Consider the following 24,367-nt stretch of genomic DNA (forward strand, 5'->3'; position numbering starts at 1 on the left):
GCCTAGCAGGAGAGACTCCCTGATCAGCCTATATTGGGGCGTGTCTTTCTCCTGACTGTGGGAGGAGCTGAACCGCCTCAAAACATCAACCACACTAGGGCACGTAAAAGGCGCGGCGTTGCCGTAAGGGAGAAACCAAAGGGCCGCATCTAATAGGGGGATTGCGGCCGGAAGGATTGAAGCCTTTGCTTCTTACTAGTCTGACTCTTCGGAGGTTTTTCTTTTGGTTGCCACCCCTGGACGTAGCGGGAAATAGTACAGACTTCTCCTTGCTTTGGCTGGAAGTAGCAGAGGCTTTCTTCAGGATTTGGCTGCGCGGCTGTGTACGTACCGGGAGCAGCGGGTGTGCTGGTAACGCTGGGGTCACTGTGGGCAGTAAGCGGGGTAATGGCCTCCCGGTGAGGGCGCTGGAGCCGGCTATACCTGTAGGGGGCCGGTACATACTGCTCCCGCCATGGAGTACTGCACAGGGAATCCGTCAGCAGACTGACCTGAGAGCAGCAGAATGTAGGGGCAGAGACCCTGATTCCAGCCATGTGTCACTGGGTGCAGCAGTAGTGATAGACTTAGAGGTGGCCCACACCCCTGATTAGCAGCTTTCTGTGTGCGCTATACTGTCAGTCAGTGCTGGGGATCTGGGTGGACTAAGGCATCTTGTCCTGCACTGATAATCTCCTGCAGATAAAACACTGATTGTAGCCACAGCCCAGGAATCGGACTCTCTGCCCCTACATAAAGTGGCTGTGGCCATAGCTCAGCCGGTGGCTGCTTCTACTCCGCTGCCATCATCCGCACCACTGCGCGCACAATGCTAGAGACGCGGTGGGGTGCGTGCTGTTTGGGAACTACCCAAGCTAACTTATTCTCTGTCAATGTGATAGAGCGGGGATGGGGAACGTTTTTCTGCGATCCTCCGGGTGCACAGGATGACTGTTCAGATTAAGTCCCGCCACTCGGTGCTACATCATTTCTGCGCCCTCCCACCTGCATGACCCCTCATCTAAGAGGTTAATCTGCCTCAGTAGAAGGTGCAGGCATGTACCAGTAATGAGAAACCGAAATCCGGCATTCGGCTGCCACTGAACCCGATGTGCTGTGGATTAGGCCCATGAAAGCCACTCCGGTGACATTGATTTTAGATTTACTTTTTCATGGCCAAGCCTTTCCTTTCTTACTGAGAAATCAGTGTTTGAATTGATATGCAATTAGCTGTAGTAGATCTAAAGCCTCTGTCACTCCAGCTCTACTCGTCACCCAGCACCACCTCTCCTCCATGCTGTGTAACACTAGGCAAAGAAGGAGGAATCTGTGCAGGGGAGGAGTAGAGCTGGAGTGACAGAGGCTTCAGATCCACCATAGCTCTTCAGCCTCATTTGCATATAAAATTAAACATTGATTTCTTAGTAACAGAAAATCAGACTATCCATGTTAGCGGATTGCTGGACTTGTCTTTGAAGGAACTATTAGGGTATGTTTCCACGTGCAGGAAACGCTGCGTGTCTGACGCTGCATAGAGCCGCAGCGTCAGACACGCACCGTGCAGATGTTACAGCATAGTGGAGGGGATTGAATGAAATCCCGTCTTCACTATGTGTGGTAACACGCACGCGGCGGCCCTGCGACTCCGGACATGCTGCGCGTCTCTTCAGATCGCAGCATGTCCGTATATCTTGCGGCGACGCTGCGTCGCCGCAAGATATAGCACATGGCGCTATGGTGGGGAGCGATGATCCCGGGTGTGTGCTGTGAACACATCCGGCATCATCGCGTCCCAGAAAGGGGGCGGGGCTTAGCGCAGAGCGGCAAAGCCGCTCCGACGATACCGCCGGCCATCCTGAAAGTGGACACATACCCTTACTATGGGCATACAGGTAATAGAATGGCTAAACCAGCCTTACCTGTATGCCTCAGCTGCGGTCTAGGTGTGGAGAAATGCAGATTTTATGTTAATGACCTCTTCCAGGCTCTGGGGTGTGCGGTGCTTGCCAGAAATCCCTGCCTCCTGTCTTCATTATGTCGCCCATCAGGTCACCCCATCCTGTCACATGCAGTTGCGGCTGCACAGTAGTTTTTCTATTTTAACCCTTAATGCCCGGGCCAATTTTTACATTCTGACCAGTGTCACTTTATAAGGTAATAACAATGGAACGCTTCAATGGATCCCGGTGATTCTGAGATTTGTTTTTTTTTTTATGACGTATTGTCCTTCATGTTAGTGTTTAAAATTTCTTCAATATGACTTGTTTATGAAAAAAATGGAAATTTGGCCAAAATGTTGCAATTTTCAAACTTTTAATTGTTATGCCCTTAAATCAGAGAGATATGTCACACAAAATAGTTAATAAATAACGTTTCCCACATGTCTACTTTACATCAGCACAATTTTGTAAATATATATATATATATATATATATATATATAACTTTTTTTTTTGTTAGGAACTTAAAAGGGTTAAAAGTTGACCAGCGATTTCTCATTTTTCCAACAAAATTGACAAACCATTTTTTTTTTTTTTTTTATGGAGCACATCACATTTGAAATGACTTTGGAGGGTCAGAAAATACCCAAAAGTGACACCATTCTATAAACTGCACCCCTCGAGGTGCACAAAACCACATTCAAGAAGTTTATTAACCCTTCAGGTGCTTCACAAGAACTGAAGCAATGAGAAAGGAAAAAATGAACATTTTACTTTTTTCACAAAGAATTTAGTTTAAGACCGAAACTTTTTTATTTTCACAAGGGTAACTGGAGAAAATGGACCACAAAATTTGTTTTGCAATTTCTCCTGAGAATGCAGATACCCCATATGTGGGGGAAAACCACTGTTTGGGCGCATGCACGGCTCAGAAGGGAGGGAGCGCCGTTTGACTTTTTGACCACAAAATTGGCTGTAATCAATGGCGGATACCATGTTGCATTTGGAGACCCCCTGATGTGCCTAAACAGTGGAACCCTCCCCCCAGTTCTAACCACAACCATAACTAATCATTCATTGGCTAATTCAGGTCACATGGGCACTGACAATCACAGGTGGTAAATCATGTGCTTCCATACTAATGAGCAGGACTGTTCGGCTATGTGCACACGTTACAGATTTGACTGTGGAATTTTCTGTGCAGATTCTGCATTTCTTGGCAGAAAACGTAGGTCGAAAGCTGCGCCTTTTTTTGGTATGTGCACACATTGCAGATTTTTGTGCAGATTTCTTCCTTTTTTTTTTTTTTTTTACCCCTGCGTTTTCCTATTATGGAATGGGCCCAGGAACACAGCAGATCTGCACAAAGAAGTGACATGGTCCTTTTTTGAATCTGCTGCGTTTTCCGTGCAGATTTTTCCGCACCATCAGCACAGCATTTTTTTTTGCCATTGATTTACAATGTACTGTAAATCACTTGCGGAACTGCAGCGTTTCTGCACGGAAAAAAGAGCTGCAGATCTGCAGGAAATCTGCAACGTGTGCATATAGCTTAAACCCTTAGCGACCGCCGATATGCCTTTTAACGGCGGCCGCTAAGGGTACTTAATTAACGGCGCTGTGGAAAAAGTAAATAGCGCCCCCCAGAGTCGGATTTTCTCCGGGGTCTCGGCTGCCGGGGGTAGCCGAGACCCCAGAGAACATGATTCAGGGGTTTTTTTACCGACCCCGCATTTGCGATCGCCGGTAATTAACCGTTTACCGGCGATCACAAAAAAAAAAGTGATTTTCTTTTTAATTTCTCTGTCCTCCGATGTGATCGCACATCAGAGGACAGAGAAAAGGGGTCCCAGGTAGCCCCCCGATACTTACCTGTCTCCCCCGGTGCTCCTCGTGGCTCCCGGTGGGCGCCGCCATCTTCAAAATGGCGGGCGCATGCGCAGTGCGCCCGCCAGCCGGCACCGGGAGAATCTTTGGGGTCTCGGCTGCCGGGGGTAGCCGAGACCCCAAAGAACATGATCGGGGTCGGTTTTATCGACCCCTGTTTTGCGATCGCCGGTAATTAACTGTTTACCGGCAACCGCAAAAAAAAAAAAAAATCAAAGTGTAATTCTGTCCTCTGATGTGATCGCACATCAGAGAAATAGGGGGATTCGGGGACCCTGTTATACTTACCGGTGTCCCTGGATCCTCCTGCTGCTCCTCCTGGTCTTCTTGGCAAAAGAAAATGGCGGGCGCATGCGCAGTGCGCCCGCCATCTGTCGCCATCTGCCGGGCGGCAGGAGAAGAGCGGTTAGGGTTAGGGCTAGGGTTGGGGCTAAATTTAGTGTTGGGGTTGGGGCTAAATTCAGGGTTAGGTGTTATGAACAGGATATTCAGAACCACAATGGACCTTGAAGTTCAGAGCACACAAAGTGACCTGACAATTACCAAAAACATAGGACGAGCTCTGAGACGTGGGAACTCTGCTGACCGCAATCCCTAATCCTATCCAACCACACTAAAGGTAGCCGTGGAGCGCTCCTGACCAGTCCTATGCGCCTCGAGCACAGCCTGAGAAACTAGCTAGCCCTAAGAAAGAAAAATAAGCCTACCTTGCCTCAGAGAAATACCCCAAAGGAAAAGGCAGCCCCCCACATATAATGACTGTGAGTTGAGATGAAAATACAAACGCAGAGATGAAATAGATTTAGCAAAGTGAGGCCCAACTTACTGAACAGACCGAAGATAGGAAAGATTGCTTTGCGGTCAACACAAAACCCTACAAACAACCACGCAGAGGGGGCAAAAAGACCTAAAAAAGGGGATAATGTGGAGACGGTCCTCATTTATATTGATCACCACAGACAGCAGTGGCTGGAGGGCCTAGGTGCAGGATCACTGCATATGGGGTACCTGATGATCAGATCCTCCCAGATCATCCAACCTCCGAGAGCTTTAGGTGGTCTGGGAAACGCTAAAGTGATGTGGGCCAAGTCTAAAGAACAGGCACATTAGGATTCTGTCAGAAAATATTACTACAGTGGCCTTCCTAAAACATCAAGGTGGTCTAAGACAGGGGTCCCCAACTCCAGTCCTCAAGGCCCACCAACAGGTCATGTTTTCAGGATTTCCTTTGCTTTGCACAGGTGATGCAATTATTACCTGGGCAAGACTAAGGAAATCCTGAAAACATGACATGTTGGTGGGCCTTGAGGACTGGAGTTGGGGACCCCTGGTCTAAGACACCACCTTTTGCAGGCAGTAGCATGGACGATCTTCCTTTGGGCAGAGGAAACTGTGCTATTGGTGACCGCAGTGCCTCTGAAAGGGTCTCAGAATGTGGTAGCAGACTTTCTCAGCCAGAAGACAATTCAACAGTCAGAATGGGAGCTGAACTGGGAAGAATGCAGTCACATAGTAGGCCAATGGGGTACCCCCCAGGTGGACCTGTTCGCTACAGGGAAAAAACGTTTTTTCACTCCATCAGGGAGATGGGCCAACAGGAGTAGGCGCAATATCTCAAAAATGGGACATGGAACTGGCGTATTCTTTCCCCCCATTTCCTCTAATCCCAGCAGTGCTGAGGAAGATGCATGAGGATCATGCTAAGGTGATCATATTACCTTTTTGGCCCAGAAGGAATTGGTTTCCCTTACTAAAAAGGTTGGCCATAGAAGATCCCATCTCCTTCCAGAGAGGCAGGAGGTTCAGGGGAGAGTACACCATCTCAATGTGAAGCTCCACAGTTGTCTGACTGGATCCTGAGCGGCAGATAATGAAGTCTAGAGATCTCTCGGACTCGGTCATAATGACAATACGAATTTCTTCGATTTAGTTGCAAAAGTCAGTTCTTCTACAAACTTGTATATACATTTTTTAAATGAAAATAAAATCTCAACTTTATTGGTAAAAAATCATTGAATTTTCAAAATGTACCCATATTCTAACATATATAGTAGTATCTTTTGCTGTAACAAAGGCGTTTTTATGTTTTGGTTTTTTTTTCTTTATGAAAAGCACTTGCCTCAGTAATGTCAGTTTCTTCAATGATAAAATCCTTCTAACTCTTGTAGGATATTAGGCTGTTTGCAGAGTTGTTCACCTATACTGGAGATGGAATCGAATGGGAATCCCGCTAATGGAAATCCTGTCAGTGCAGAGGATACTGGAAATATTCCGCTGCCTCCAGTAAGACTTCCCTCAGCACATATGGCACTTCTAGTATTACTGGCAAGGAGAAGAAAACTGAGGAGACAAGTAAGTTTAGGACCACATTTGGTGCCCGCTCCGCAGTGGTCTGTGGCCGATGCATTAGAGTGGGATTACCAGCTCTTAGCTGCTGGCGTCCATGGCTCTCCTATTGATCAGCTGTCCTGGTGTAATGTCACTTGTCACAATTCAATGTTGACATCTGGGCAGGCCACCTAGTCAGAAGAAAAGCCACGGACGTTGGCAGGTATGAGGTGATACACTTCCCCCTCATGCAGCCACAGCCCACTGTCATGGTTGATGGAATGGAACTTGCCAATTGATTTGCACCAGCTCTGCTAGTTAGGTGAATATTTTGGTGTTGGATCCAGAACCTAGAAGTGTACATATTTTGGTAATCTCATATATTATGTATCTATAGGAGGCGTCTAGGCAGAAGCGCATGTGGATTCATCCAGAAATCAGAATGAAACAAGAGAAGGGTCATTTTGCCATGTTATATGCAGATCTTCGCAGGTAAGGTGAAAAAGCCTTTTAAATGTGAGAACTTGGGTCCTGTATTTAACATATATTAAAGCTACAAAGGGGAAAGCTTGTTTCTCTAGTCACCTTCCATGACAGCATAGGATGATGTCTCCATTCCCTAATGGGGGACAGGAAGCACAAGAGGTTAAAAGGCCCCTCCTACCTCCTATTCGCCAGTGTGTTTCCTGTCCCCCATGGGGCACGGAGAGGTTTCGTATGCTGCGTGGCCGGCGACTGCAGTGTACCTGTTTTTTCCTGCTGGGCAGTGGTGGTTGTGGGCTCTGCCTTCCTCCTCATTCCTGCTGCTCCCGTCTCCCCGTGATTCAGGACCTTCCTGGCCCACCTGCGCCCCCGTGGGGGGTAAAGCGGGCCAGTGATCCCCAGCGTTGGCCTCCATGAGCTATTAAGAAAAAAGGAGCGCACTCAGCTATCTTAGGTTGGTGCTGGCTGTACTTGGGGAAAAACCCAACAACAAGTCCAATATAGAAAAATCAGCCGCACTCTTATGGTATATCTTTGTAAAAAATGTGATGTATTTATTCACATGTGTTGAGACAAAATTTTCATACACACACACACACACACACACACACACACACACACACACACACACACACACACACACACACACACACACACACACACACACACACACAGTATAAACGGAGTAGTAACGTTTCGACCCTGCCTCGGGTCTTTCTCAAACTGCGTTTTCTAGATAGTGTGAAAAATAAGAAGTGTGGTCCCTTTAAGGGCTCCTATTGTTGTGGTGTCAGGTCATCCTGCTTCTGTGGGCGTGTGTCTATATTGGCCTCCGTGAGCTCACCGCCGGTTTCCTCCTCCTCTGCTGCGGTGTTCGGCGTCCGTAACATCACCGCTGCCGCGCGTCACTTCCGGTACGGCACTTCTCTGGTGGAATGCTCCCACTTCCTGGTTTTCAGCCTCCTACGGCCTCTGAATCCCCGACGCCGCAGAGAGCATGCTGTTCCACGTGGAGGCCTGCTCTGGGACCCAGGGAGGGGGAGGGGAACTTCTTTGATCTGCGCTGGGGGCTGGGTTTAGTTTCTATATAAACCGGCCTGAAGACACCTCCAGGTAAGGCTGATCCCTGTCAAAATGGATGGTGCTTCCTGCCCTGCATCTGCAGAGCCCAGCGCTGCCTCAGCTCCAGTAAGTCTGTCGCTGGGTGGGTCCAAGCCTGGGGTAGTAGGGGCCCTCCTGCTTCCTTACTCCACTCTCCCTCTCTTTCAGGGAGAAAAGTCTGCCCAGAAAATCCCAGTCAAAAAGTCGTCAAAATGCGCAATCTGAAGCTTCCCTCTCTATAGGAGAAGCTGTGTCAGGGGTGCACGGACAAAGTTGTCAGAGCCGAACAGCCTTCCCAATCCTCTTTAGCCGTCTTCAATCCTCCTCCACCTCCTTTGCAGGGTCCATCTCCTAAGAAAAGGAAGATATAAATAGAGGACTTTGACTCTGAGTCTGATCACTCATATTCATCCTCTTCGGAGAGATGGGGTGAACCTTCGACTTCTAAATTTGCGGAATCGAGAAAATGTTTTTTCTCCTCTGATTATATTGATGAGCTTGTAATGGCTGTACGTAACACAATGGGGTTACAGAAGGAGTCTGTTCCCCAATCTATACAGGACGAAATGTTTGGAGGATTGAAGTCGGAGAGGCAGATGGGGTTCCCGGTGCATAAAAACATCCTAGATTTAATATCTCAGGAGTGGGAGCTCCCGGAGAAACGCCTAATCAGCCCCTCTGAAATGAAACACCGGTTTCCCTTAGAAGCGGGTTCTCCTTCATGGGATGTGCCAAAAGTCGACACACAGGTAGCGAGAGTAGCAAAGAAAACTTCGCTCCCCTTTGAGGACTCCTCTCAGCTGAGGGATCCGTTAGAAAAATGGAAAGTTTATTGAAGAAGTCATGGGAAGCATCCACCTCAGGGTTAAAATCCAATATTGCTGCTGCCTGTGTCGCAAGAGCCCTCTCTCGATGGATGGATGAGCTGGAGAAACATATTTCTCAGAGTACTTCGATTGGGGAACTATTGGACTCTTCCCATGCTCCAAAAAACTTCTGCTTTTCTAGCAGACGCCGCCATGGAGTCTATAAGGATTGCGGCCAGATCCTTAGTCCAATCTAATTCTGCCCGAAGAGCCCTTTGGCTCAAGATGTGGAGCCGTGACGTTTCTTCGAAAATTAAGGTCTGCTCAATTCCTTTTAAAAATCAACCCCTTTACCCCAAGGGTGGTTTGCACCTTAATGACAAGGCCAATTTTTACACTTCTGACCACTGTCCCTTTGAGGTTATAACTCTGGAACGCTTCAACGGATCCCGGTGATTCTGACATATTATACTTCATGATAGTGGTAAAATTTATTTGATATTACCTGCGTTTATTTATGAAGAAAATGGAAATTTGGCGAAAAATTTTGAAAATTTCGCATTTTTCCAACTTTGAATTTTTATGCAATTAAGTCACAGAGATATGTCACAAAATACTTAATAAGTAACATTTCCCACATGTCTACTTTACATCAGCACAATTTTGGAACCAAATTTTTTATTTTTTGTTAGGGAGTTATAAGGGTTAAAAGTTGACCAGCAATTTCTCATTTTTACAACACCATTTTTTTTTTTTATGGACCACATCTCATTTGAAGTCATTTTGAGGGGTCTACATGATAAAAAAAAAAATACCCAAATGTGACACCATTCTAAAAACTGCACCCCTCAAGGTGCTCAAAACCACATTCAAGAAGTTTATTAACCCTTCAGGTGTTTCACAGGAATTTTTAGAATGTTTAAATAAAAATGAACATTTAACTTTTTTTTCACAAAAAATTTACTTCAGCTCCAATTTGTTTTATTTTACCAAAGGTAACAGGAGAAAATGGACCCCAAACGTTGTTGTACAATTTGTCCGGAGTACGTTGATACCCCATATGTGGGGGTAAACCACTGCTTGGGCTCATGGCAGAGCTCGGAAGGGAAGGAGCGCCGTTTGACTTTTCAATGCAAAATTGACTGGAATTGAGATGGGACGCCATGTTGCGTTTGGAGAGCCACTGATGTGCCTAAACATTGAAACCCCCCACAAGTGACACCATTTTGGAAAGTAGACCCCCTAAGGAACTCATCTAGGTGTGTTGTGAGTGCTTTGAACCCCCAAGTGTTTCACTACAGTTTATAACGCAGAGCCGTGAAAATAAAATTTCTTTTTATTTCCCACAAAAATTATTTTCTAGCCCCCAGTTTTGTATTTTCTCAAGGGTAACAGGAGAAATAGGACCCCAAAAGTTGTTGTCCAATGTGTCTTGAGTACGCTGATACCCCATATGTTGTGGTAAACCCCTGTTTGGGCACACGGGAGAGCTCGGAAGTGAAGGAGCACTGTTTTACTTTTTCAACGCAGAATTGGCTGGAATTGAGATCGGACGCCATGTCGCGTTTGGAGAGCCCCTGATGTGCCTAAACAGTGGAAACCCCCCAATTATAGCTGAAACCCTAATCCAAACACACCCTTAACCCTAATCCCAACAGTAACCCTAACCACACCCCTAACCCTGACACACCCCTAACCCTAATCCCAACCCTATTCCCAACCGTAAATGTAATCTAAACCCTAACTGTAACTTTAGCCCCAACCCAAACTGTAGCCCTAGCCCTAACCCTAATGGGAAAATGGAAATAAATACATTTTTAAAAAATTTTTATTTTTCCCTAAGGGGGTGATGAAGAGGGGGAGGGGGGGTGATTTAACATTTATAGCGTGTTTTTTAGCGGATTTTTATGATTGGCAGCCATCACACACTGAAAGACGCATTTTATTGCAAAAAATATTTTTGCATTACCACATTTTGAGAGCTATAATTTTCCCATATTTTGGTCCACAGTCATGTGAGGTCTTGTTTTTGCTGGATGAGTTGACATTTTTATTGGTAACATTTTCGGGCAGATGACATTTTTTGATCGCTTTTTATTCCGATTTTTGTGAGGCAGAATGACCAAAAACCAGCTATTCCTGAATTTATTTTGGGGGAGGCGTTTATACCGTTCCGCATTTGGTAAAATGGATAAAGCAGTTTTATTATTTGCGTCAGTACGATTACAGCGATACCTCATTTATATCATTTTTTTATGTTTTGGCGCTTTTATACGATAAAAACTATTTTATAGAAAAAATTTATTATTTTTGCATCGCTTTATTCTGAGGACTATAACTTTTTTTGTTTTTTTGCTGATGATGCTGTATGGCGGCTCGTTTTTTGCGGGACAAGATGACATTTTCAGCGGTGCCATGGTTATTTATATCTGTCTTTATCGCGTGTTATTCCACTTTTTGTTTGGCGGTATGATAATAAAGCGTTGTTTTGTTTGTTTTTTTTTTACCGCGTTCACTGAAGGGGTTAACTAGCGGGACAGTTTTATAGGTGGGGTCGTTACGGACGTGGCGATACTAAATATGTGTACTTTTATTGTTGTGTTTTTTGTTTTTTTTTTTAATTTAGATAAAGAAATGTATCCGGAGACAGGGAATCTGTATCATTCCTTATCTGGACGATCTGCTACTGATAGCCCCTTCGGCTCAGACTCTCACCAATCATGTTTCGAAGACTCTCGATATTCTCAGAACAGTGGGGTGGCTCCCAAATCTTAAAGGGCCACTGTCACCCCCCTCCAGCCATTATAAACTAAAAGAGCCACCTTGTGCAGCAGTAACGCTGCATTCTAACAAGGTGGCTCTTTTAGTTTTGTGTTCATGTATTACTAAAATAAAGCGTTTTGAAACTTTTCAAAAATACCTGTCTTTGTCCATGGAGGCGGGTCTGAAGCCTCTGTGAAGCGCCCAACTGCAGTCACTCATCTCTTCTGGGGCGATGGTCGCCGCCCCCTGCGCGCTGTTTTCTTCTGAAATCCGGCGCCTGCGCTGTGCGTGCCTGCCTGGGGCAGGTGCAGTGAGAATTGGCCGTCATAGCTCTCAGATGCCGGGTTCCTGCCTGCGCCTGTGCGGGCAGTGCGGCCACCCTGTTACTGAATCCCCGCCCCACACTGTGCTATGCATTATGCACAGTGCGGGGCTGGGATTCCTGGGCAGATTCCTGCACAAACCGACGCTGGAAGGCGGGGTACCTGGGGGAGCGTCTGACAAGCGCACTGTGCATAATGCATAACACAGTGCGGGGCGGGGATTCAGTAACAGGGTGGCCGCACTGCCCGCACAGGCGCAGGCAGGAACCCGGCATCTGAGATCTATGACGGCCAATTCTCACTGCGCCTGCCCCAGGCAGGCACGCACAGCGCAGGCGCCGGATTTCAGAAGAAAACAGCGCGCAGGGGGCAGCGACCATCGCCCCAGAAGAAATGAGTGACTGCAGTTGGGCGCTTCACAGAGGAGGCTTCAGACCCGCCTCCATGGACAAAGACAGGTATTTTTGAAAAGTTTCAAAACGCTTTATTTTAGTAATACATGAACACAAAACTAAAAGAGCCACCTTGTTAGAATGCAGCATTACTGCTGCACAAGGTGGCTCTTTTAGTTTATAACGGCTGGAGGGGGGTGACAGTGGCCCTTTAACCCCTTCAAGACCCAGCCTATTTTGACCTTAAAGACCTTGCCGTTTTTTGCAATTCTGACCAGTGTCCCTTTATGAGGTAATAACTCAGGAACGCTTCAACGGATCCTAGCGGTTCTGAGATTGTTTTTTCGTGACATATTGGGCTTCATGTTAGTGGTAAATTTAGGTCAATAAATTCTGCATTTATTTGTGATAAACACGGAAATTTGGCGAAAATTTTGAAAATTTCGCAATTTTCACATTTTGAATTTTTATTCTGTTAAACCAGAGAGATATGTGACACAAAATAGTTAATAAATAACATTTCCCACATGTTTACTTTACATCAGCACAATTTTGGAAACAAAATTTTTTTTTGTTAGGAAGTTATAAGGGTTAAAATTCGACCAGCGATTTGTCATTTTTACAACGAAATTTACAAAACCATTTTTTTTAGGGACCACCTCACATTTGAAGTCAGTTTGAGGGGTCTATATGGCTGAAAATACCCAAAAGTGACACCATTCTAAAAACTGCACCCCTCAAGGTACTCAAAACCACATTCAAGAAGTTTATTAACCCTTCAGGTGCTTCACAGCAGCAGAAGCAACATGGAAGGAAAAAATGAACATTTAACTTTTTAGTCACAAAAATTATCTTTTAGCAACAATTTTTTTATTTTCCCAATGGTAAAAGGAGAAACTGAACCACGAACGTTGTTGTCCAATTTGTCCTGAGTACGCTGATACCTCATATGTGGGGGTAAACCACTGTTTTGGCGCACGGCAGGGCTTGGAAGGGAAGGAGCGCCATTTGACTTTTTGAATCAAAAATTGGCTCCACTCTTTAGCGGACACCATGTCACGTTTGGAGAGCCCCCGTGTGCCTAAAAATTGGAGCTCCCCCACAAGTGACCCCATTTTGGAAACTAGACGCCCCAAGGAACTTATCTAGATGCATAGTGAGCACTTTGAACCCCCAGGTGCTTCACAAATTGATCCGTAAAAATGAAAAAGTACTTTTTTTTCACAAAAAAATTCTTTTAGCCTCAATTTTTTCATTTTCACATGGGCAATAGGATAAAATGGATCCTAAAATGTGTTGGGCAATTTCTCCTGAGTACACCAATACCTCACATGTGGAGGTAAACCACTGTTTGGGCACATGGTAAGGCTCGGAAGGGAAGGAGCGCCATTTGACTTTTTGAATGAAAAATTATTTCCATCGTTAGCGGACACCATGTCGCGTTTGGATAGCTCCTGTGTGCCTAAACATTGGAGCTCCCGCACAAGTGACCCCATTTTGGAAACTAGACCCCCCAAGGAACTTATCTAGATGCATATTGAGCACTTTAAACCCCCAGGTGCTTCACAGAAGTTTATAACGCAGAGCCATGAAAATAAAAAATAATTTTTCTTTCCTCAAAAATGATTTTTTAGCCTGGAATTTCCTATTTTGCCAAGGATAATAGGAGAAATTGGACCCCAAATATTGTTGTCCAGTTTGTCCTGAGTACGCTGATACCCCATATGTGGGGGTAAACCACTGTTTGGGCACATGCCAAGGCTCGGAAGTGAAGTAGTGACGTTTTGAAATGCAGACTTTGATGGAATGCTCTGTGGGCGTCACGTTGCGTTTGCAGAGCCCCTGATGTGGCTTAACAGTAGAAACCCCCCACAAGTGACCCCATTTTGGAAACTAGACCCCGAAAGGAACTTATCTAGATGTGTGGTGAGCACTTTGAACCCCCAAGTGCTTCATAGAAGTTTATAATGCAGAGCCGTGAAAATAATAAATACGTTTTCTTTCCTCAAAAATAATTATTTAGCCCAGAATTTTTTAATTTTCCCAAGGGTAACAGGAGAAATTTGACCCCAATATTTGTTGTCCAGTTTCTCCTGAGTACGGTGATACCCCATATGTGGGGGTAAACTACTGTTTGGGCACATGCCGGGGCTTGGAATTGAAGTAGTGACGTTTTGAAATGCAGACTTTGATGGAATGCTCTGCGGGCGTCACGTTGCGTTTGCAGAGCCCCTGATGTGCCTAAACAGTAGAAACCCCCCACAAGTGACCCCATTTTAGAAACTAGACCCCCCCAAGGAACTTATCTAGATATGTGGTGAGCACTTTGAACCCCCAAGTGCTTCACAGACGTTTACAACGCAGAGCCGTGAAAATAAAAAATCATTTTTCTTTCCTCAAAAATGATGTTTTAGCAAGCATTTTTTTAGATTCACAAGGGTAACAGGAGAAATTGGACCCCAGTAATTGTTGCGCAGTTTGTCCTGAGTATGCTGGTACCCCATATGTGGGGGTAAACCACTGTTTGGGCACACGTCAGGGCTCGGAAGTGAGGGAGCACCATTTGACTTTTTGAATACGAGATTGGCTGGAATCAATGGTGGCGCCATGTTGCGTTTGGAGACCCCTGATGTGCCTAAACAGTGGTAACCCCTCAATTCTAACTCCAACACTAACCCCAACACACCCCTAACCCTAATCCCAACTGTAGCCATAATCCTAATCACAACCCTAACCCCAACACACCCCTAACCACAACACTAACCCCAACACACCCCTAACCCTAACCACAACCCTAATTCCAACCCTAACCCTAAGGCTATGTGCCCACGTTGCGGATTCGTGTGAGATATTTCCGCACCATTTTTGAAAAATCTGCGGGTAAAAGGCACTGTGTTTTACCTGCGGATTTTCCGCGGATTTCCAGTGTTTTTTGTGCGGATTTCACCTGCGGATTCCTATTGAGGAACAGGTGTAAAACGCTGCGGAATCCGCACAAAGAATTGGCATGCTGCGGAAAATACAACGCAGCGTTCCCGCGCGGTATTTTCCGCACCATGGGCACAGCGGATTTGGTTTTTCATATGTTTACATGGTACTGTAAACCTGATGGAACACTGCTGCGAATCCGCAGCCAAATCCGCACCGTGTGCACATAGCCTAATTCTAAAGGTATGTGCACACGCTGCGGAAAACGCTGCGGATCCGCAGCAGTTTCCCATGAGTGTACAGTTCAATGTAAACCTATGGGAAACAAAAATCGCTGTACACATGCTGCGGAAAAACTGCACGGAAACGCAGCGGTTTACATTCCGCAGCATGTCACTTCTTTGTGCGGATTCCGCAGCGGTTTTACAACTGCTCCAATAGAAAATCGCAATTGTAAAACCGCAGTGAAATGCGCAGAAAAAAACGCGGTAAATCCGCCATAAATCCGCAGCGGTTTAGCACTGCGGATTTATCAAATCCGCAGCGGAAAAATCCGCAGAAGACCAGAATACGTGTGCACATTCCTACCCCTAGCCCTACCCCTAGCCCTACCCCTAGCCCTACCCCTAGCCCTAACCCTAACCCTACCCCTAACGCTAACCCTATTCTAACATTAGTGGAAAAAAAAAAATTTCTTTATTTTTTTATTGTCCCTACCTATGGGGGTGACAAAGGGGGGGGGGGGGGGGTCATTTATTATTTTTTTTATTTTGATCACTGAGATAGATTATATCTCAGTGATCAAAATGCACTTTGGAACGAATCTGCCGGCCGGCAGATTCGGCGGGCGCACTGCGCATGCGCCCGCCATTTTGGAAGATGGCGGCGCCCGGGAGAAGACGGACGGGACCACGGCTGGATCGGTAAGTATGATAGGGTGGAGGGGGACCACGGGGGGGGGGGGGGGATCGGAGCACGGGGGGGGGATCGGAGCACGGGGGGGGGAATCGGAGCGCGGGAGGGGTGGAACGGAGCGCGGGGGGCGTGGAACGGAGCACGGGGGGGCTGGAATGGAGCACGGGGGGGTGGAACGGAGCACGGGGGGGTGGATCGGAGTGCAGGGGGGGTGATTGGAGCACGGAGGGGTGATTGGAGCACGGGGGGAGCGGACACGAGCACGGGGGGGAGCGGAGCACAGGGCGGAGGGGAGCCGGAGCAGTGTACCGGCCAGATCGGGGGGGTGGGGGGGCGATCGGAGGGGTGGGGTGGGGTGGGGGCACACTAGTATTTCCAGCCATGGCCGATGATATTTCAGCATCGGCCATGGCTGGATTGTAATATTTCACCCGTTATAATGGGTGAAATATTACAAATCGCTCTGATTGGCAGTTTCACTTTCAACAGCCAATCAGAGCGATCGTAGCCACGAGGGGGTGAAGCCACCCCCCCTGGGCTAAACTACCACTCCCCCTGTCCCTGCAGATCGGGTGAAATGGGAGTTAACCCTTTCACCCGATCTGCAGGGACGCGATCTTTCCATGACGCCGCATAGGCGTCATGGGTCGGAATGGCACCGACTTTCATGACGCCTACGTGGCGTCATGGGTCGGGAAGGGGTTAAGAAGTCCCAGCTCCAACCTTCCAAATCAAGAAGGTTTCTGGGGGTCCTGTTAGACACGGTAAAACAAATCTTTTCTCACGGAAGATCATCGCCGGGCTTTAATAGAAAAGGTAATAGATTTCAGAGAAGACAGATCTCCGATTATACGGAAAAGTATGTCGGTCCTAGGCTCCATGACGGCCTGTATGCAGTCAGTGTCCTGGGCTCAGGCCCATTCCAGAATCCCTCAAGACCACATCCTCGCAAACTGGAACGGAAATCCAGGTTGTCTAAACAAGACTACAAACTCCAGGGTGTGTGAAAGCATCCCTAGTGTTGTGGTTGAACCCCAGGAACATCTGCAGGGATGTGAGCTGATCCAATTCCCCCTTGTAAAAATTACAACCGATGCCAGCTAGCAAGGCTGGGGGGCTGTAATTTTGCATACTCTGTTAGGCTACGTTCACATTAGCGTTGCGCGCCGGTGCGTCGGCGACGCGACGCACAAAACGCGCGCAAAAACGCTGCGTTTTGCGACGCGTGCGTCGTTTTTTGACGAAAATCGGACGCACGAAAAATGCAACTTGTTGCATTTTCTTGCGTCCGACGCTAGCGTCGGAAACGACGCACGTGTCGAAAAACGCTAACAAAAAAACGCACGCGTCCCCTATGTTAAACATCTGCAGGGATGTGAGCTGATCCAATTCCCCCTTGTAAAAATTACAACCGATGCCAGCTAGCAAGGCTGGGGGGCTGTAATTTTGCATACTCTGTTAGGCTACGTTCACATTAGCGTTGCGCGCCGGTGTTTTTTTGACGAAAATCGGACGCACGAAAAATGCAACTTGTTGCATTTTCTTGCGTCCGACGCTAGCGTCGGAAACGACGCACGTGTCGAAAAACGCTAACAAAAAAACGCACGCGTCCCCTATGTTAAACATAGGGGCGCGTCGCCGACGCAACAGCGACGCACATTAGCGTAACGCTAATGTGAACGTAGCCTTACAGGGACACTGGAATCAGGCAACGAGTGCCAGATCCTCCAACTTCAGGGAGTTGAAAGCAGTGGAGGAAGCTCTCCTGACCGCAGGCAGCCTAATATCAGGCAGTCACGTCAAAGTTTATTTGGACAACACGACTACTGTTGCTCACCTCAAGCATCAGGGGAGCTCAAAATTCAATAGCCTGGCCGGCATCTCAAACCGAATATTCTGTTGGGCCGAAAAGCACCTTCTCTCCCTCACAGCTGTCCACTTGAAGGGGTCCTCTAACCTTCAGGCGGATTTCCTGAGTCGCCAGGACATTCAACCAGGAGAATGGAGCCTGAACAAAGGCGTCTTCAGGACACTGGTAGACAGATGGGGTCTACCAGAGGTCGATTTATTTGCCTCAAACCAAAATACACAGGTCCAAACCTTTTTTTTTTTTTTTTTTTTTTTTTTTTTCCTGAATCCCAGGGACAATTCCAGAGGAGTGGATGCGCTTGTCCAGCCATGGAACTTCCGATTAGCCTACGCCTTCCCACCAATCCCAATATTGGTGCAAATCCTTCGGAAGATCCGAGAGGAACAGGTGCCAACCATCCTAGTGGCCCCAGTATGGCCGAAAAGAAGCTGGTTCAATCTCATCATCGAACTTCAGATAGACGAACCAGTCCACCTGCCATTAGATGCCGATCTTCTTTTGTAGGCGCCCTTCCAACATCAGAACCCCCAAAAGTTGAACCTAGCGGCCTGGTTACTGAGGCCCAGGTCCTAAGGGCTAGAGGGTTGTCGGATTCTGGAATTTCTACGTTGCAAAGGTCTAGGAAGCCTGTTACTAATGCAATCTACAGTAAAGTGGGGAAAACATTCTCGTCTTTCTGTCTACCTAATAATCCAGATCCACTTCATCCGAATATATCACAGATATTGGACTTCCTCCAGCGTGGGTGAGTTAGGGTACCATCACACATAATGATATCGTTAACGATCTCGTAGCTTTTTGTGACATAGCAACGATATCGTTAACTAAATCGTTATGTGTGACAGCGACCAACGATCAGGCCCCTGCTGGGAGATCGTTGGTCGCTGGGGAAAGTCCAGCACTTTATTTTGTTGCTGGATCTCCCGCTGACATCGCTGAATCGGCGTTTGTGACGCCGATTCAGCGATGTCGTCACTGCTAACCAGGGTAAACATCGGGTAACTAAGCGCAGGGCCGCGCTTAGTGACCCGATGTTTACCCTGGTTACCGTTGTAAATGTAAAAAAAACAAACACTGCATACTTACATTCCCGGTGTCTGGTCATGTCCCTCGCCTTCAGCTTCCCGCACTGACTGGTGAGCGCCGGTCAGCCGTAAAGCAGAGCACAGCGGTGACGTCACCGCTGTGCTTTACGGCCGGTGCTCAGTCAGTGCTGGAAGCTGAAGGCGAGGGACATGACCAGACACCGGGAATGTAAGTATGTAGTGTTTGTTTTATTTACATTTACAACGGTAACCAGGGTAAACATCGGGTTACTAAGCGCGGCCCTGCACTTAGTAACCCGATGTTTACCCTGGTTACCTGGGGACTTCAGGATCGTTGGTCGCTGGAGAGCTGTCAGTGTGACAGCTCTCCAGCGACCAAACAACGAAGCTGCAGCGATCGACATCGTTGTCGGTATCGCTGCAGCGTCGCTTAGTGTGACGGTACCCTAAGGCCTTAAACCCAGCACACGAAAGGTTCAGGTTTCCGCTCTTAGCGCTGTTTTTGACCAAGACCTGGCCAACCACCGTTGGATCAGAAGATTCATGGTATCAGCTCTCAGATCACAACCCGGGAAACAACCTATTGTACCTTCATGGGACTTAAATCTAGTCCTCAGGGGGCTCACACAAGCACCATTTGAGCCCTTAACTTCTTGTTCGCCTCAATTCCTGTCATACAAAGCTACCTTTCTGGTAGCAATAACCACACCAAGACGTCAGGGGGAGCTTCAAGCCTTATCGGTTAGAGAACCATATTTGTTCATTACAGATGACTCTATAATCCTCCATCTTGATCCATTTTTTCTGCAAAAGGTGGTGTCTGATTTTCACCGATCTCAGAACATTGTTCTTCCCTCCTTCTGCCAAAATCCTGCAAACCCAAAAGAGGAAGAGTTCCATACTCTCTATGTTAAATGAACTATCCTACATTTCCTTGAACAAACTAGCTCTTTCAGAGTTGATCAAAACTTGTTTGTCCATATGTGAGGTCAGAATAAGGGGAGGAAGGTGGCAAAAAGCACCATCTCTAATTGGATCAAGAGGGCCATACATGAAACCTATCTGGCCCAGAACTTGACACCTCCGATTGGGGTCAAGGCCCACTCCGATTGGGGTCAAGGCCCACTCTACAAGATCTACTTCAGTTTCATGGGCAGAAAGAGCGGGCGCTTCCATCGAGCAGATCTGCAGGGCCACAACATGGTCTTCACCAAACACTATAGATTGGACTTATTGTCCAATAGGGATCTAGTCTTTGGCCGGAAAGTTCTCCAGGCTATTATCCCCCCCCACCTCCCCCCCCTCCAGTGCAGAATTGGTTGGTACTCCTCCTATGCTGTCGTGGAAGGTGACTAGAGAAAATAGAATTTGACTAACCGTTAATTTGGTTTCTAGGAACCTTCCACGACAGCACTAATTCCCTCCCTTTCCTTGGATTAATCCTGGGTTTATTAAGGTAGCTAGTGCTATGGTATCCGTTATAAGTCACTGGTGAATAGGAGGGGCCTTTTAACCTCTTGTGCTTCCTGTCCCCCATCATGGAGACATCCTCCTATGCTATCGTGGAAGGTTCCTAGAAACCAAATTATCGGTAAGTCTAATTCTATTTTTCCATCCACCTCCTTAATTATCAGTGCTGTCTTCACTTGGTATAGACGTCGCTGGAACAATATTTCAGTATGTGTTAATGGGCAGAAGCTTCAGGAGAGAATTTTCTTCCATGTGAAAAGCTGTGCATGTTAAGTATTTCAGTTCAGACGGTGGTGGACTTGGTGAAACCTTCCCTGTCAATCAGTGACGCGGGGGTTAAGCTGGCCAGGCATACTGAGTGAAGAAAGATGCTCCAAACCACACAGATTAACGGTCTGCATGGAAAAAATTGCATCATGCATGGCTTTGGTTTAATTTACAGACTAGTGCATGTAATTAGCAGACCTCCCCCGCACTCATTTGAGTATGGCAGTCTTAAGGTACCGTCACACTAAGCGACGCTGCAGCGATACCGACAACGATCCGGATCGCTGCAGCGTCGCTGTTTGGTCGCTGGAGAGCTGTCACACAGACAGCTCTCCAGCGACCAATGATGCCGGTAACCAGGGTAAACATCGGGTTACTAAGCGCAGGGCCGCGCTTAGTAACCCGATGTTTACCCTGGTTACCATCGTTAAAGTAAAAAAAACAACCACTACATACTTTCCTACCGCTGTCTGTCCCCGGCGCTGTGCTTCTCTGCCCTGTGTGAGCACAGCGGCCGGAAAGCAGAGCGGTGACGTCACCGCTCTGCTTTCCGGCTGCCCGGCGCTCACAGCCAGAGCAGAGAAGCACAGCGCCGGGGACAGACAGCGGTAGGTAAGTATGTAGTGGTTGTTTTTTTTACTTTAACGATGGTAAACATCGGGTTACTAAGCGGCCCTGCGCTTAGTAACCCGATGTTTACCCTGGTTACCAGCGAAGACATCGCTGAATCGGCATCACACACGCCGATTCAGCGATGTCAGCGGGAGAGCCAGCGACGAAATAAAGTCCTGGCCTTTCTGCAGCGACCAGCGATATCACAGCAGGGGCCTGATCGCTGCTGCCTGTCACACTGGACGATATCGCTATCCAGGACGCTGCAACGTCACGGATCGCTAGCGATATCGTCCAGTGTGACGGTACCTTTAGGCCAAGTTCACACATTCAGTATTTGGTCAGTATTTTACCTCAGTATCTGTAAGCTAAACTCAGGAGTGGAACAGTCAGAGGAAAAGCATAATAGAAACATGTCACCACTTCTGTTTTTATCACCCACTCCTGGTAATGGCTTACAGATACTGAGGTAAAAACACACTGACCAAATACTGAATATGTGCACATGGCCTTAACCCCTTTCTGACCTCGGACTGGATAGTACGTTCGAGGTCAGATCCCCTGCTTTGATGTGGGCTCCGGCAGTGAGCCCACATCAAAGCCGCAAAATGTCAGCTGTTTTGAACAGCTGACATGCGCGCGCAATAGCGGCGAGTGTAATTGCAATTCGCCCGCCGCTATTAACTAGTTAAATGCCTCTATCAAACGTTGACAGCGGCATTTAACTACTGCTTCTGGCCGCGTGGCCGGAAATGCGCGCATCGCCGACCCCGTCACATGATCGGGGGTCAGTGATGCGTCAGGATAGTAACCATAGAGGTCCTTGAGACCTCTATGGTTACTGATGCCGGTTTGCTGTGAGCGCCACCCTGTGGCCGGCGCTCATAGCAAGCCTGTAATTCAGCTGCATAGGAGCGATCATCAGATCGCTCCTACAGGTCCTTCTCAAAAAATTAGCATATAGTGCGGGGGGAGAGAAAAACCGCTTGACCCAGCCGTGACAGGGCGCCCCGTGTCAGGAACCGACTGGATCAGCCCCTGGTATCCCACGAAGGATCTTCAGGTACGTGCTGTAGGTTCCCCGTCAGGGACAGGAAACCAACTGATGTGGGTGAGAGGTACGCCCTTTTTCACCTGTAGGTGTCCTGTCCCTGGGGGCGGACCCCTCTCTCCGTGGTGCCATCATGGGGGAAAGAGAAAAAGTGCAATCCCATGTGTGTTTTTTGCTTGGCTTTTTTGCTAGGTTCACTAAATGCTAAAACTGAGTGGTAAAAAAAAAAATTCCAAACTTTGCTAAAAAAAAAAAAAAAAAAATTGCGCCATTTTCCGATACCCGTAGCATCTCCATTTTTCGTGATCTTAGGTCGGGTGAGAGCTTATTTTTTGCATGCCGAACTGACGTTTTTAAAGATACCATTTTGGTGCAGACACGTTCTTTTGATCGCCCGTTATTGCATTTTAATGCAATGTCGCAGCGTCCTAAAAAACGTAATTTGGTTTCTAATTTTTTTTCCTCGCTATGCCGCTTAGTGATCAGGTTAATACTTTTTTTTTTTCTTATTGATAGATCAGCGATTCTGAACGCGGCGATACCAAATGTGTATATTTGATTTTATTTTTATTGTTTTATTTTGAATGGGGCGAAAGGGGGGGGGGGGTGACTTAAACTTTTAGATTTTTTTTTTAAACATTTTTTTTTTTTTACTTTTGCTATGCTTCAATAGCCTCCATGGGAGACTAGAAGCTGGCACAACTCGATCGGCTCAGCTACATACAGGTCCTTCTCAAAAAATTAGCATATAGTGTTAAATTTCATTATTTACCATAATGTAATGATTACAATTAAACTTTCATATATTATAGATTCATTATCCACCAACTGAAATTTGTCAGGTCTTTTATTGTTTTAATACTGATGATTTTGGCATACAACTCCTGATAACCCAAAAAACCTGTCTCAATAAATTAGCATATTTCACCCATCCAATCAAATAAAAGTGTTTTTTAGTAACAAACAAAAAAACCATCAAATAATAATGTTCAGTTATGCACTCAATACTTGGTCGGGAATCCTTTGGCAGAAATGACTGCTTCAATGCGGCGTGGCATGGAGGCAATCAGCCTGTGACACTGCTGAGATGTTATGGAGGCCCAGGATGCTTCAATAGCGGCCTTAAGCTCATCCAGAGTGTTGGGTCTTGCGTCTCTCAACTTTCTCTTCACAATATCCCACAGATTCTCTATGGGGTTCAGGTCAGGAGAGTTGGCAGGCCAATTGAGCACAGTAATACCATGGTCAGTAAACCATTTACCAGTGGTTTTGGCACTGTGAGCAGGTGCCAGGTCGTGCTGAAAAATGAAATCTTCATCTCCATAAAGCATTTCAGCCGATGGAAGCATGAAGTGCTCCAAAATCTCCTGATAGCTAGCTGCATTGACCCTGCCCTTGATGAAACACAGTGGACCAACACCAGCAGCTGACATGGCACCCCACACCATCACTGACTGTGGGTACTTGACACTGGACTTCAGGCATTTTGGCATTTCCTTCTCCCCAGTCTTCCTCCAGACTCTGGCACCTTGATTTCCGAATGACATGCAAAATTTGCTTTCATCAGAAAAAAGTACTTGGGACCACTTAGCAACAGTCCAGTGCTGCTTCTCTGTAGCCCAGGTCAGGCGCCTCTGCCGCTGTTTATGGTTCAAAAGTGGCTTTACCTGGGGAATGCGGCACCTGTAGCCCATTTCCTGCACACGCCTGTGCACGGTGGCTCTGGATGTTTCCACACCAGACTCAGTCCACTGCTTCCTCAGGTTCCCCAAGGTCTGGAATCGGTCCTTCTCCACAATCTTCCTCAGGGTCCGGTCTCCTCTTCTCGTTGTACAGCGTTTTCTGCCACATTGTTTCCTTCCAACAGACTTACCATTGAGGTGCCTTGATACAGCACTCTGGGAACAGCCTATTTGTTGAGAAATTTCTTTCTGGGTCTTACCCTCTTGCTTGAGGGTGTCAATGATGGCCTTCTTGACATCTGTCAGGTCGCTAGTCTTACTCATGATGGGGGTTTTGAGTAATGAACCAGGCAGGGAGTTTATAAAAGCCTCAGGTATCTTTTGCATGTGTTTAGAGTTAATTAGTTGATTCAGAAGATTAGGGTAATAGGTCGTTTAGAGAACCTTTTCTTGATATGCTAATTTATTGAGACAACCCAAAAAACCTGTCAGGAGTTGTATGCCAAAATCATCAGTATTAAAACA

The 24,367-nt window shown here is 47.0% G+C and overlaps 1 protein-coding gene across 3 annotated transcripts in view; it reads left to right on the forward strand.

The window, feature by feature from the left end:
• The first annotated feature begins 69 nt into the window (after positions 1-69).
• Positions 70-24,367, forward strand: part of LOC138637455 (uncharacterized) — a 43,708-nt gene continuing 19,410 nt past the window's right edge. The window contains exons 1-3 of one of the 3 annotated variants that reach the window (XM_069726160.1): positions 70-351; positions 5,974-6,157; positions 6,531-6,625. In XM_069726160.1, coding sequence (XP_069582261.1) covers positions 6,014-6,157; positions 6,531-6,625 — 239 coding nt within the window. In that variant the 5' untranslated portion in view covers positions 70-351; positions 5,974-6,013. The remainder of the gene's footprint in view (positions 352-5,973; positions 6,158-6,530; positions 6,626-24,367) is intronic. The other 2 variants (XM_069726159.1, XM_069726162.1) reach the window with 2 other exon arrangements.

Source organism: Ranitomeya imitator, chromosome 5 (assembly GCF_032444005.1).
Source record: "Ranitomeya imitator isolate aRanImi1 chromosome 5, aRanImi1.pri, whole genome shotgun sequence".
Taxonomy (NCBI): Eukaryota; Metazoa; Chordata; class Amphibia; order Anura; family Dendrobatidae; genus Ranitomeya; species Ranitomeya imitator.